This window comes from Arachis stenosperma, chromosome 7 (assembly GCF_014773155.1).
Source record: "Arachis stenosperma cultivar V10309 chromosome 7, arast.V10309.gnm1.PFL2, whole genome shotgun sequence".
In the NCBI taxonomy this organism is placed as follows: domain Eukaryota; kingdom Viridiplantae; phylum Streptophyta; class Magnoliopsida; order Fabales; family Fabaceae; genus Arachis; species Arachis stenosperma.
The window spans coordinates 45,552,732-45,567,663 of NC_080383.1; the positions used below are offsets into that span (position 1 = coordinate 45,552,732).

The window sequence follows — 14,932 nt, forward strand, 5'->3', positions numbered from 1 at the left end:
TTTAGAATTATGCAAACATGATACACAACCAAAGATGCAATTCAAAATTCAAAGTGTTATAGAGACATATCACTGAATGATTAGAACAGTCCAATCAAATCAAATGCACGTAATTCTTTAATTTTAGACCCAACAAATCAAAATCAATAAAAAATTATTATCCAAATTATCAACGATATCAACCTCAAAAATTAAAATAACATATTTAAAGTTTACTAACTAAAATTAATTTTAATTTAAATTAAATTTAAAAATTTTGGTCCAATTAAATTTAAATTAAATTCTAACAATAAAATTAAAATTAAAAAAAATTGAGTATTAAATTATAAATACATACCTTCTACTTAAGTGAACTTAACCATTTAATTCTTCAATTATCGAATTTGTCTCATATATATCACTACGAGATGCACCTGAATACGATAAAAGAGGGAATGTAGGAGAAGAAGACATGACAAATTTCTCAGGACGTGATATTGCTTTAAGATCTCCCCCTAACATTTCCACCACTTTTTTCATTGTTGGTCTTTTTGATGGATCCGTTTGAATACAGTGTAAGCCCACTAACAAAATCTTTTGTATTATAATTTCATCATCTTTATCGAAAGCAAAACTTCTGTAATAAATAAAATCTTCATCTTGATCCTTATAAAGCCAATCAGGAAAGTAGGATTCACTATTATGAGATCTTTTAATATGTGGATCATCTCTTGCCCCCATCATTTCAAGAATTAACATTCCATAACTATACACATCTGACATGCAAAAAACTCCACCATATGCTCGTCGATTAAACATTTCTGGTGCAATATAACCCGGAGTCCCTCTTATGCTAAATGTTAGCCTACTACTTTTATTATTTTTGCATATTTTAGCTAATCCAAAATCTGCAATTTTTGGACAAAACTTTTCATCAAGAAGCACATTTTGAGGTTTGATATCAAGATGCAAAATTTTTGTATTACATCTTTCATGTAAGTAGTCTAATCCTTGAGCAATGCTATTTACAATATTGTACAGTTCTTTCCAATCTAAATTAGAAAAGAGAGAACTGAGAGAGGAACGTCCATGTTTATATTTATATTTGTCCAAAGAGCTATTGGACATAAATTCATAAATAAGGGCTTGTTTATTCATTTCGTAGCAAAATCCCCAAAGTGAAACAATGTTCACATGAGATGTTCTGCTGATAGTAACAACTTCATTTACGAATTCTTCCACACTTCCTTTTGACTTTTTAAGTATTTTCACTGCCACTTGACTACCATCATTTAAACTTCCTTTATATACAATACCATATCCTCCTTGTCCCAATTTCTCACAAAATGAATTTGTCATCTGTTTTACTTCTGCATAAGTATATCTTTTTACCAGTGTTATAGTACGATAACTTGCTATCAAACTATCAACTTGCTTATCAATAGAAAATTTTTTTTGTCTCTTATAATAATAAACAATCACAACAAAGATGATTACAATAACACCAACACCAGCAATTGAAATACCTGCATGTATACATTGAAGTAAAAAATAATCACAAAATAGAAATTTAGATTAAAATACTATTTAAGTATCATCTTATTAAATAATTAACTGTATATTATTTATAAATTTTTAGAAAATAGGTAACAAATTAACTAATTTTACTAATCTACCAAAAAATATTAAATATATTATTTTTATACAATGATAATAAAATTTTATTATCTCCTAATAATATTATTTTAGTTAATTATAACATGTTACTTGAGAAACTTAATTAAGACTTAAACCTAATTATAAAGTTACAAAACTATTATTATTTATTTTATATTTAACAACCGAATAAACATAAAAAAAAACTATAAAGTAATTACTTTAGAGTTAAAAACACTAATGTATGGGTATTTAATAATTAATTATTTCTAAATGTATCATGTAATTTTGTAGAGAGTAAAAATATAAAAAATAAATATATATATTCAAAAGTGAAAATAATAATTTTAGTGAATAGTTTTTTTTTCATAACCCAACGAATATTGTATACGGACAAATGAAATTTATATTTGTTTGGTAATGCAAATTTGCATACTAGTTAAATAAAATTTTAAAATATTTTAATTTAAAAGCACCATATTTAACAAAAAAATATATATAGCAAACGGTAAAACTAAATACCACATCACTCGTGACAACTACATGTATTTTTAGTTTTATAATAGGACAAATTTTATTTTCCAATACTTTACTACTTTTGTATGCAATCTCTTATTTGTATAAATTTATAAGTTTAACATCTTAATTTTGTTTTGTTTTTTATTTTTGTAACTTTACCATTATTCAATATAGAAATAATAATGAACGTACCTATGATAAAAGCAGAAGATAGCGAAATTTTAGATGAGTGAGACTGCTGAAGAAAAATATTGCCCGTTGTAATGACCATGATCTTTTTTGAAAATGGTGGAAGATTTTCCGATAGATTGTTGTTGGACACATCCAAAAACTTGAGTTGTTGTAAGTTTGTCAAACTTTCTGGTATGGACCCATTCAATCTGTTTCCACCAAGATATAATTGACACAGATCCGTTAAATTTTTGAATGAAGGGGATATTGACCCAGTCAAATTCAAATTTGTTAAATTAACGGTTCTGATATTGCCATTATCATCACATGTAATGAAATTCCAAGCTTCACAGGGATTGTTTCCTCTCCATGATTGCGCCAATAGGAATGGATAATGAAATCCCTGAGCAACTTGAAGCAAAGTAGTGACTCTGTGATCACAAGACCCAGGATGATCTAAACAGAATCCATTAGACGTAAGATTTATTTCTGGAGTCCGAACTTTATTAAATAAAGGAAGAGGACCCTGCAACCAGTTGTTTTCCAACGAAACTTGATAGATTTCATTGAGCAATCCCAGAGAAGGTAGAACTACACCTGTTAATCTATTATTTGCCAAGGACAGATATTTCAAATGTTTGCAATTGGATAGGTCTGGAATAGAACCCTCAAATGAGTTCCCCTCAAGATTCACTTGAAACAATTGTGGCATAGAGGAAAGAAATTGAATTGTACCCGACAACTTATTATCCTTGGGGTGGTTGAGTTTCAATACAGTTAACCTGGTTAGTTTTAAAAAAGACTTAGGCAACACTCCTGTGAGATTATTTTCAGAGAGATCAAAATTTTGCAATACGGAAAAAGAATCAAAGATATCCGGCAAGGAGCCTATGAGGTTTGTATTCTCGAGGTTGATGATGGTAAGGCGTGAGTTGGTATTCAAGTTGGTGGGAAAAGTCCAAGATGAGAGGTTAGTATTGTACCTCTAGTCAAAGAGTTCCAAATTTTCTAAACCACATAAGCAATCGTGAGGAATGGAGATGAAGTTGTTGTAGGACAAATACAGATATTGGAGGTAAGAGAGATTCGAAAAAGAAGGCAAAATTTTTGCCTTCTTTTTCGAATCTCTCTTACCTCCAATATCTGTATTTGTCCTACAACAACTTCATCTCCATTCCTCACGATTGCTTATGTGGTTTAGAAAATTTGGAACTCTTTGACTAGAGGTACAATACTAACCTTTTGCCTTCTTTTTCGAATCTCTCTTACCTCCAATATCTGTATTTGTCCTACAACAACTTCATCTCCATTCCTCACGATTGCTTATGTGGTTTAGAAAATTTGAAACTCTTTGACTAGAGGTACAATACTAACCTCTCATCTTGGACTTTTCCCACCAACTTGAATACCAACTCACGCCTTACCATCATCAACCTCGAGAATACAAACCTCATAGGCTCCTTGCCGGATATCTTTGATTCTTTTCCCGTATTGCAAAATTTTGATCTCTCTGAAAATAATCTCACAGGAGTGTTGCCTAAGTCTTTTTTAAAACTAACCAGGTTAACTGTATTGAAACTCAACCACCCCAAGGATAATAAGTTGTCGGGTACAATTCAATTTCTTTCCTCTATGCCACAATTGTTTCAAGTGAATCTTGAGGGGAACTCATTTGAGGGTTCTATTCCAGACCTATCCAATTGCAAACATTTGAAATATCTGTCCTTGGCAAATAATAGATTAACAGGTGTAGTTCTACCTTCTCTGGGATTGCTCAATGAAATCTATCAAGTTTCGTTGGAAAACAACTGGTTGCAGGGTCCTCTTCCTTTATTTAATAAAGTTCGGACTCCAGAAGTAAATCTTACGTCTAATGGATTCTGTTTAGATCATCCTGGGTCTTGTGATCACAGAGTCACTACTTTGCTTCAAGTTGCTCAGGGATTTCATTATCCATTCCTATTGGCGCAATCATGGAGAGGAAACAATCCCTGTGAAGCTTGGAATTTCATTACATGTGATGATAATGGCAATATCAGAACCGTTAATTTAACAAATTTGAATTTGACTGGGTCAATATCCCCTTCATTCAAAAATTTAACGGATCTGTGTCAATTATATCTTGGTGGAAACAGATTGAATGGGTCCATACCAGAAAGTTTGACAAGCTTACAACAACTCAAGTTTTTGGATGTGTCCAACAACAATCTATCGGGAAATCTTCCACCATTTTCAAAAAAGATCATGGTCATTACAACGGGCAATATTTTTCTTCAGCAGTCTCACTCATCTAAAATTTCGCTATCTTCTGCTTTCATCATAGGTACGCTCATTATTATTTCTATATTGAATAATGGTAAAGTTACAAAAATAAAAAACAAAACAAAATTAAGATGTTAAACTTATAAATTTATACAAATAAGAGATTGCATACAAAAGTAGTAAAGTATTGGAAAATAAAATTTGTCCTATTATAAAACTAAAAATACATGTAGTTGTCACGAGTGATGTGGTATTTAGTTTTACCGTTTGCTATATATATTTTTTTGTTAAATATGGTGCTTTTAAATTAAAATATTTTAAAATTTTATTTAACTAGTATGCAAATTTGCATTACCAAACAAATATAAATTTCATTTGTCCGTATACAGTATTCGTTGGGTTATGAAAAAAAAACTATTCACTAAAATTATTATTTTCACTTTTGAATATAATATATATTTATTTTATATTTTTACTCTCTACAAAATTACATGATACATTTAGAAATAATTAATTATTAAATACCTATACATTAGTGTTTTTAACTCTAAAGTAATTACTTTATAGTTTTTTTTATGTTTATTCGGTTGTTAAATATAAAATAAATAATAATAGTTTTGTAACTTTATAATTAGGTTTAAGTCTTAATTAAGTTTCTCAAGTAACATGTTATAATTAACTAAAATAATATTATTAGGAGATGATAAAATTTTATTATCATTGTATAAAAATAATATATTTAATATTTTTTGGTAGATTAGTAAAATTAGTTAATTTGTTACTTATTTTCTAAAAATTTATAAATAATATACAGTTAATTATTTAATAAGATGATACTTAAATAGTATTTTAATCTAAATTTCTATTTTGTGATTATTTTTTACTTCAATGTATACATGCAGGTATTTCAATTGCTGGTGTTGGTGTTATTGTAATCATCTTTGTTGTGATTGTTTATTATTATAAGAGACAAAAAAATTTTCTATTGATAAGCAAGTTGATAGTTTGATAGCAAGTTATCGTACTATAACACTGGTAAAAAGATATACTTATGCAGAAGTAAAACAGATGACAAATTCATTTTGTGAGAAATTGGGACAAGGAGGATATGGTATTGTATATAAGGAAGTTTAAATGATGGTAGTCAAGTGGCAGTGAAAATACTTAAAAAGTCAAAAGGAAGTGTGGAAGAATTCGTAAATGAAGTTGTTACTATCAGCAGAACATCTCATGTGAACATTGTTTCACTTTGGGGATTTTGCTACGAAATGAATAAACAAGCCCTTATTTATGAATTTATGTCCAATAGCTCTTTGGACAAATATAAATATAAACATGGACGTTCCTCTCTTAGTTCTCTCTTTTCTAATTTAGATTGGAAAGAACTGTACAATATTGTAAATAGCATTGCTCAAGGATTAGACTACTTACATGAAAGATGTAATACAAAAATTTTGCATCTTGATATCAAACCTCAAAATGTGCTTCTTGATGAAAAGTTTTGTCCAAAAATTACAGATTTTGGATTAGCTAAAATATGCAAAAATAATAAAAGTAGTAGGCGAACATTTAGCATAAGAGGGACTCCGGATTATATTGCACCAGAAATGTTTAATCGACGAGCATATGGTGGAGTTTCTTGCATGTCAGATGTGTATAGTTATGGAATGTTAATTCTTGAAATGATGGGAGCAAGAGATGATCCACATATTAAAAGATCTCATAATAGTGAATCCTACTTTCCTGATTGGCTTTATAAGGATCAAGATGAAGATTTTATTTATTACAGAAGTTTTGCTTTCGATAAAGATGATGAAATTATAATACAAAAGATTTTGTTAGTGGGCTTACACTGTATTCAAACGGATCCATCAAAAAGACCAACAATGAAAAAAGTGGTGGAAATGTTAGGGGGAGATCTTAAAGCAATATCACGTCCTGAGAAATTTGTCATGTCTTCTTCTCCTACATTCCCTCTTTTATCGTATTCAGGTGCATCTCGTAGTGATATATACGAGACAAATTCGATAATTGAAGAATTAAATGGTTAAGTTCACTTAAGTAGAAGGTATGTATTTATAATTTAATACTCAATTTTTTTTAATTTTAATTTTATTGTTAGAATTTAATTTAAATTTAATTGGACCAAAATTTTTAAATTTAATTTAAATTAAATTAATTTTAGTTAGTAAACTTTAAATATGTTATTTTAATTTTTGAGGTTGATATCGTTGATAATTTGGATAATAATTTTTTATTGATTTTGATTTGTTGGGTCTAAAATTAAAGAATTACGTGCATTTGATTTGATTGGACTGTTCTAATCATTCAGTGATATGTCTCTATAACACTTTGAATTTTGAATTGCATCTTTGGTTGTGTATCATGTTTGCATAATTCTAAAGTAACAATTCAGCTAAAAGATTACTGATTCTGTTCAGACATAATAAAAAATCAGAAAGCAAGAAAACCTGCAAAGCTGCAACACCCCCATTTTCAAGATGCTGGCTGGAACTCCGTTTGGTGCAAGGCTCTTTGCTGAAGAAGGTTCTAGAAGCAATCCGGGAGCTCGTGAACAATGCGAACTTCGATTGCTCTGCGACTGGGTTCTCACTCCAGGCCATGGACTCGAGCCACGTTGCTCTCGTGGCGCTCCTACTGCGGTCTGAAGGGTTCGAGCACTACGGTGCGACCGCAATATCTCGATGGGGATGAATCTCAACATGGCCAAGATGCTACGGTGCGCCGGAAATGATGACAATCATCACTGTCAAGGGCGATGACGGCAGCGACACCGTCACTTTCATATTCGAGAGCCCAAGTACTATTCATTTTCCCAAAAAATCTTGATTTCAATTTTCATTTTAATTTTGTCCGATTATTTCTAGGGTTTTATATCTGCATGGTTCATTTTTCCTGTTTCTGTTTGATCTTTAGTTGCTAATTTTGATATGGTATTATTTTAATTCGTTAAACTTTTTTATTGACGCTTAGGATTCTTTCTTGCTAGAAAACTGTACTGGAAAGGGAAGACCTATTACATTGTTTTTTGTGTGTTTGAAAGTTTAGTATTCTGCAAGGGATGAGAGGCATGATCTTGATTCTGTAGTTGATATGATTCATTGTTAATGAATTGCTACAAAATTTAGTGTTTGGTGATTGGATTTCTAGGATTGTAAAAATTTATATGCAGGAATTAAGCTTTAGTGTTTAATTTCAAGCAAGATAGTGTTCAGCTGTGTTTTGTTCATGTATTGGAATCTGTTTCTGGTAGTGCAGCTGTTAATATTACATTTGATTCAGATCTGAATTATGAAGTTTTGGATATTGAAAAGATTTGTAATCTGACTATTCTTTTTTTTTTTCTGTTTATGTCCTGAAGCACAAGATAAATTTCTGATTTTGAGATGAAGTTGATGGATATCGACAGTGAGCACCTTGGAATTCCTGAGGCAGAGTACCATGCCATTGTTAGAATGCCGTCTACTGAGTCTGCTAGGATTTGCAGTATTGGTGACACTGGTAATTTGCTTTGCTCTGAATTTTCGGGGGTTTTATGGTTCTCTTTTGGAAGTTAATAGTTTAGCTGATACAATTTGTTCAGTGTGCGATGAATATTGTAGTTGTCATTTCCGTTACTAAGGAAGGTGTAAAGTTTTCCACAAAAGATGATATTGGAACTGCAAACATTGTCTGCGGGCATAACTCTTCTGTGGACAAGGTAACAGAGATTTATTTGTTCTTTTTTAATCATAACTTTATTGTTTGTACAATTTAGTTCTCGTATAATTTGAAATACATACTAATTGATGGTTTTGCATGGTATTTGGTTGATATTGCAGCCTGAAGAAGCCACTACTGTAGAGATGAATGAGCCTGTGTCCTTGACATTTGCATGCGGTACATGAACTCTTTCACAAAGGCAGCACGATTGTCTAACCAAGTTACCATCAGTCTTTCAAATGAGCTTCCAGTTGTGGTTGAATACAAGATTGCTGGACGGATGGATTCATAGCTTCCAGTTGTAGAATTTGAAAAATTACTAAGTACTTCTCAGTAAAAAAATTAGTGAGTACTTCTCAGTCTTTCACTGGCTTGTCGCTGGCTTGCTGTCTCGGTGTCTCCTGACCTGACCTGCCCTGCTCGCTTGCTTCGCTGCTCGTCGCTGGCTGCCTGGCTCGTTGCTCGGTCATCGCCTCTCGCAGTCTCGCCACTCGCCTCTTGCCACTCCGTGCCACTCTGCCATGTATAATTGAATTAAGATAGGGTCACTCTAGTGTACAGATTGTAGATATACAGAGATGTATGGTTCACCAACACGTGTTGTGGATGTGTGGTGTCAGGGAGCAGGTTGATAGCAATGTTACATCTGCAAGGCTTGGTAGAGGTTCGGCTTAGGCGGCTTTTCTTTCTGTGTAACGGGATTTCCTTGGGTCTTCTCTATCCAGCTGCTTGTTGGGCTCTTTGGGCTTACTTATAAGATTGTATGGCAAGGGTCAATTTGTGTTGGGACTGGAGGAAGAACTTGTTTGAAATAGCTGCTATTAGAATATTGTTCATACTTCATATTTCCATTTTGAAGGGAAAAAAAAGAACATTATTCATGTCTTAGGTCAGTTTGCTGATAATGTTTTTGGTATACCATAATGGTATACAAAACTGAGCATAGAATTTAACCAGGCTTTGCAAAGCGAAGCTTGCCGTCTTCAACAACTTCAACGCCATACTTCTGCTATTGGTCATCCTTTAAACAGATTCTTTTGGGGTATGCCATAAAAGTGCTATTACATGGTCAATTAGATATCTAGATTTCTCTGTATAATTAAATTACTATTTCATTCTTTTCCATGTACATGAAGGGAATAAGAAGAGCTTGGTTGATGCTATGGAGAAGGGTGTTAATTTGCGGAAGCAAATATTCAAACTATACAAAGATTATTACCATGGTGGATTAATGAAGCTTGTTGTTATTGGTGGAGGTGAATTCCTACTTCCCTACACCTTATTCAATTTAAAGTTTTACAATTTTATTTAGTCATGTTTTTCTTCCAGCAATATAAGGTGCTTAGTTTTTTTTCCCATTCCCAATATGCCAACCAGGGTATGCAGGTTTGCAGCCACTTATACATTTATTAATAGTTGAGAAATAATTATACTAGTCTCAAGATTAGGTTCATCATAGATTTATCTTCTACAAAAATGAGATTTATTTGTTTTAACAGCTCACGCCAGGATTAGGATTGAGACCAATATAAACTGGTATGTTATACTTTATAGTGATGTGCTTTATGTATAAATGTGTACCCTCTTGATGTGCTTGAGAGTTGGGTTGCGGAATTTTTGGAGCTATCAGAAAGGGTCCTCACTGTCTCTGGTTTGAAAAGGTGATCATAATCTCTTCACTTGTATGGCCTTTCAGATAGAAGAGAGTAAGAGCAAGTAGTGTGTTTAGTGGGACTTCAAACATAAGATTTTTATTTCAATTTCAGCTTTTTTATTATATATTATTTGGATTAAAATTTTTCAGTCAATAGACAAGTGTGAAAACAGTATTGACTAGTTGATGGGTAAATTATTTCACTTCCCAGATCTTTGATATCATTGGCTTTGTCTATCAATACCTGAAGTTATTGCATCAATTCCTCCACAAATGGATATTCAGAACTTCAAAGCATCGGGAAAATGGATTTTAGATTTGCAGAAGAGCAACGGCAAGATGATTAGCTGCTGAACTCTCAGGTTTCTAATTTATCTGCTTGGAGTTGTTTTCTAAGTTATTTGTTAATCAATAGGATATTGGAGAACATGCACATATGATAGAGATTAAAAAAAAATTGTTGTCAGTTTGTTTATAGCAAAACGAACATTTATTTATTATCTTTCAACCCAATTACATATATTTTGAAATTTTAGATACTTCCTATGCATTTGTTATAATCTTTCTGCTTATTTGAATTATTTTCTTGTGCAGAAAATTTACTCTTTTATCCGCCAGAGCATGTCATGTATGGTGACTATGTCTACCAGACTTGGATGAGCAATTGATAAAGCACTTCTTGGTTTCTTCATTCCAGAAAACATGAGAGTAGAGGTTGTTTCGAAGTTGTTCCTTAAGTCGGAACATGATTATCTTTTCACCTTTGGCTAGTTGGCACTTTTATTTATTTCTTTCACTGTTAATCTGTTATGTTGAACCATTGAATTGATAACTAAACTCAATTGTTAACAAAATATATCTGGAAGTTATTTCCATCATGATTGAACACTTGATGGTGCTACTTTTCAGGTGTCCAATGTGACCTTAGTTTGGTTCACGTTATGTTGAAGAAGACATTGCTCAAGATTTAATGGAGTTATGGAGAAATCCTCCAGAAATTGAGGCCTCGCTACATCTTCCATCAAAAAATGAGTTCATTCCAAGTGATTTTTCTGTACGTTCTGTTGACATATTTTCGGATTAACTTGAAGGGTGGATATAATGCCCAGAGTTGTGTATTGTTTGAATTGTTCATTCTCCTCCTTAAAGATAGTTGAATGAATCATATATCTGGTAAATCGTCTGTCTTGCTTGACACTAAAAGAGAGTCATTCGTCTATATTATATCCTCCATTAAAAGTGTTGCTCAGTTTAGAAATTTTTTGTTGTTTCTGTTTTATTTTACTTCTCTCTTGTTTGAGGATTCCTGTCCTTCATACGTTTTTGTTTCTGAACAGATTCACTAGGTAATTCTATTTACTACATAGCTTCATACCTTAAGCTTGTAAACTGATTAATTGAGAAAGGTATCTTTTAGAGAGAGGGGCTTCCACTCTTAACTGACTATTCAAACTCCCAACTAATTACTTTTTTTTTCATTCCAGCTTTCCAAAATATCATCTGCTAGTTTTATGTACAAAATTTGTATCATAAGATCTGGCTTGAGTTAAAATTAAATCATCTTAGGCAATCTAAGAAACTGTTGGTGAATGTAGTACCTTAAATCTTATTTTTAAAGGACTTCATACAACATGTGTCTACTGCAAGCTAGTATTGCAATGTTAGAAACTTCTGTCTCCTATGTTGGCGACAACTGGAACTGAAGGTCTATGGTTTCAATGAGAAGCTTCCCGTTCTCTTATCTAAAGTTTTATCGGTAGCTAGATCCTTTATTCCTGCTGGCAATCGATTTGAGGTACATCACATATTTCCTTTTATCTCTTATCAAAATGTCTATGTTATCCTTTTTGCCCGGTTCCATAGTTCTGTTTGCTTTGTTGATTGTAATGAACCATCATTATCGTTCAGGTTATAAAGAAGACATGAAGAGAACTTTGAAGAATACCAACATCAAGCCTTTAAGTCATTCGTCATATTTGAGATTGCAAGTTTTGTGCCGAGCTTTTATGACATTGAGGAAAAGCTGCATCATCTAAATGATTTGTTTCTTGATGATTTGATTGCATTTCCCGAACTTCGCTCCAAGGTAGGCATGAAATATTTAATCTTATATGTTATTGTTTGGACTATTTTGCAGTCTTTTATTGTCAGTTTTATTTTATTTTCTGTAAAAAAAAAAGAATAATGTTTTCAAAAAATACATGCATGGGAAGTGTATATCCTTAAACCCTAAACCCTAAACTTAATATACTACTTTGTTTGATGCACTTGTTCTGTTGTGTGTATGAGAATCTGCTGTCTCAGCTTGATAATGCTTACATTTACAAGAAGTAGCTACTTCTTGGTAGCTTGTTCTTTGTTTTTTAGTTTTTTAATTACTTGGTTTTTAAACATAAGTTCCATGATATATTATAGTTCTCTAGTTTTTATATCAATAAATTGTTTGAAATTTATTCCTTTACATCAACCTTGGACAGCTATCATTGAGGGTCTATGCCATGGAAATATTTCAGAAGAAGTAATTGACATATCAATATATTTAAGACGAACTTTATAGTAAATCCACTTCCCGTTGAGCTGAGGCACGCTGAGCACGTTATTTGCCTTTCATCCAGTGCCAATCTAGTTAGAGATGTTTGTGTAAAGAACAAGTCAGAAAAGAATTCTGTGGTTGAGGTAATTTCAGTTGGATTATTTTTGTTGTCACTTTTCATGGATAATTGTTTTTTTGAAATTTCTAACAACTTCTCCTGTTTCTTAATTTGGTATTCAATATTCATGCAGCTATATTTTCAAATTGAGCAAGATCTTGGGTTGGGATCAATCAAATTGAAAGCTTTAATTGATCTTTTTGAGGAAGTTGTGGATGAGCCGCTTTTCAATCAGCTGAGGTGACTATTGAATGCTATTTAGTTTCTTGCATTTGAGCGTTTAACATTTGTTAATGAAAATATGTTTTCACTTTCCATGGCTTTTTATGGGTTGTATTCATTTTTATTTCTTTATTTGTTTATTTATTTGTGTGTATCTGGATACAGGACAAAAAGCAGCTTGGATATGTTGTCGAATGTAGCCTAGGTTAACGTACAGTGTTTTTGGGTTTTGTTTCTGTGTTCAATCATCTGAGTACACCCAATTTACGTGCAAGATAGAATCGACAACTTCATAGATGGCGTTGAAGAAATGTTGGTTAGTATTCCTGATTCCTTCTATCTCATTGTTCTGAGATTAATGGCTCCCTCATGAATTGCATTAAATTTGACATGATTTGGGTGCTCAAGAATTGCACACCCCACTCTTTTCCAAATTAAAAGACTTGTGTTCTAAGGAATTATATGTTGACTGCAGGATGGGCTTGATGATGATTCCTTTGAGAATTACAAAAGTGGGTTACTGGCAAAACTGCTCGAGAAAGATCATTCGCTTAACTACGAGAGCAATCGATCGTGGAGTCAGATTGTTGATACTTGATAAAAGGTGATTTTACGTTTAGTTATATAATAAGTTTGTGGATGATGAGTAAGGAACCAACCTTGAAGAAATGATAACAAAGGATATTGTTTTTCAGGTATATCTTTGATATCAAAGAAGAAGCCGAAGAATTGAAGAACTAATAAGCAAGCAAGATGTTGTTGAGGGGTACCGGACATATTTCAGACAGTCGTCTCCGAAGTGCCAGCGACTTCTCACTCGGTTATGGGGCTGCAACACAAAGTTTGAAGATGATGTTGCACTGCCTGAAACTGTGCAAGCCATAAAATATCCAGCTTCATTTAAAATGTCATCCGAGTTTTATCCAAATCTTTGTTAAAACCTGAAGATATGCATTTTTGAACTCATGAAGTACCATTCAGATTTGAGAGCCTTTGTTTTTAAAGTGTAAATTACATTTATGTGCGAATTATTATTGATCAATAATATTTTGGAATCGAGGAAAGTCTTCATTCATTGGTAGCTTCTTTTGGCCTTTTGGAGCTTGGTACGCTGTATTATTGTTCTATTTGTTTGTCACATGAAATGATTTATGACAGCATCACAGCATAGTATAATTTTGTGATTTATGTTGCTTTCTCACTGAATATTGGGTATATAATTATGGATGAATAGTGAAAATGGTATCTAAGATCAAAGGCTTTGAATTGATTGCTAATGTGTTGTTTTCTAACCTTCAAAATGATCAATCTGACTCAAAGTTCTATTTTTAGATACTAATTAGAGGTGTGAATCTTTTGGAGATCAAATTAATACACTTGTAAATTTTTAAAGATTTTTTATCATTATTCCTTAACTAGTGTGTATATGTATATATATCAAGTATGGCCTAATTATTGATATAAAATACATATAATACGAAGCATTGTTAGCAGAATCGGACCGGACCGGCCGGTTCAACCGGAAATCCGGTAAACCGAATCTTATACCAGTTCGGTCCGGTATTTAGACCGCACAAGGAGTTGAACCGGTGTGAACCGGTTAAATCTGGAAAGAACCGGTCAAACTCGGTAAAATCGGTCCGACCGAATCGTTTGGGAGTGAAAATTTTTTAAAATGCTTGAGGTGGGGTTCGAACCCCTACCCTCAAAGGAACTAAAATACTCCACAACCACCAGGCTAATGTGCTTTCCATTAAAATACATGCAAATTATATTACATATAGATATCTTTTATCAAATAGTTTACTTTTGTTTTTTTATTTTAATTTAATTATAAACTCACATTTTTAAATTAATTATTTTTATTTAACAATAATTATAAACTCATTTATTTTTTTGTAACTATATAATATCTATTAATATTATTTTTTAATAAATATTTGTAGTATATAATAGTATAATAGATATAAACTAATTAATAAATGATTAAAATTTAAAAATAATAGTTATTTTAATATAAAAACAAAATTAAAATATTTATGATAGAGTAAAAATAACAAAATATTTATTATTCATGTTCCATATTGTTTTAAAA

General features: G+C 32.0%; 2 protein-coding genes and 2 pseudogenes across 2 annotated transcripts; 3 read left to right on the forward strand and 1 right to left on the reverse strand.

The window, feature by feature from the left end:
* Positions 1–354: 354 nt before the first annotated feature.
* Positions 355–3,037, reverse strand: LOC130939753 (PR5-like receptor kinase). The gene is made up of 2 exons (XM_057867837.1): positions 2,347–3,037; positions 355–1,505 (listed from the first exon to the last, which is right to left on the reverse strand). The coding sequence occupies exons 1-2, from the start codon at positions 3,035–3,037 to the stop codon at positions 355–357; spliced, it is 1,842 nt and encodes a 613-aa protein (XP_057723820.1).
* A 2,818-nt stretch (positions 3,038–5,855) lies between these two features.
* Positions 5,856–6,638, forward strand: LOC130939754 (PR5-like receptor kinase). Its single transcript, XM_057867838.1, has one exon. The coding sequence runs from the start codon at positions 5,856–5,858 to the stop codon at positions 6,636–6,638; it is 783 nt and encodes a 260-aa protein (XP_057723821.1).
* Positions 6,639–7,101: 463 nt separating this feature from the next.
* LOC130939755 (proliferating cell nuclear antigen-like) lies at positions 7,102–8,602 on the forward strand (annotated as a pseudogene).
* Positions 8,603–8,916: 314 nt separating this feature from the next.
* Positions 8,917–13,819, forward strand: LOC130939756 (nardilysin-like; annotated as a pseudogene).
* The last annotated feature ends 1,113 nt before the right edge of the window (positions 13,820–14,932 follow it).

Bases quoted from the DNA above. Each gene is read 5' to 3' on its own strand.
- LOC130939753 (XM_057867837.1), bottom strand. From the start codon at position 3,037: ATGCCACAATTGTTTCAAGTGAATCTTGAGGGGAACTCATTTGAGGGT. The intron at 1,506-2,346 runs GTACGTTCATTA...GTATACATGCAG, and splicing joins ATCTTCTGCTTTTATCATAG to GTATTTCAATTGCTGGTGTT.
- LOC130939754 (XM_057867838.1), top strand. From the start codon at position 5,856: ATGAATAAACAAGCCCTTATTTATGAATTTATGTCCAATAGCTCTTTG.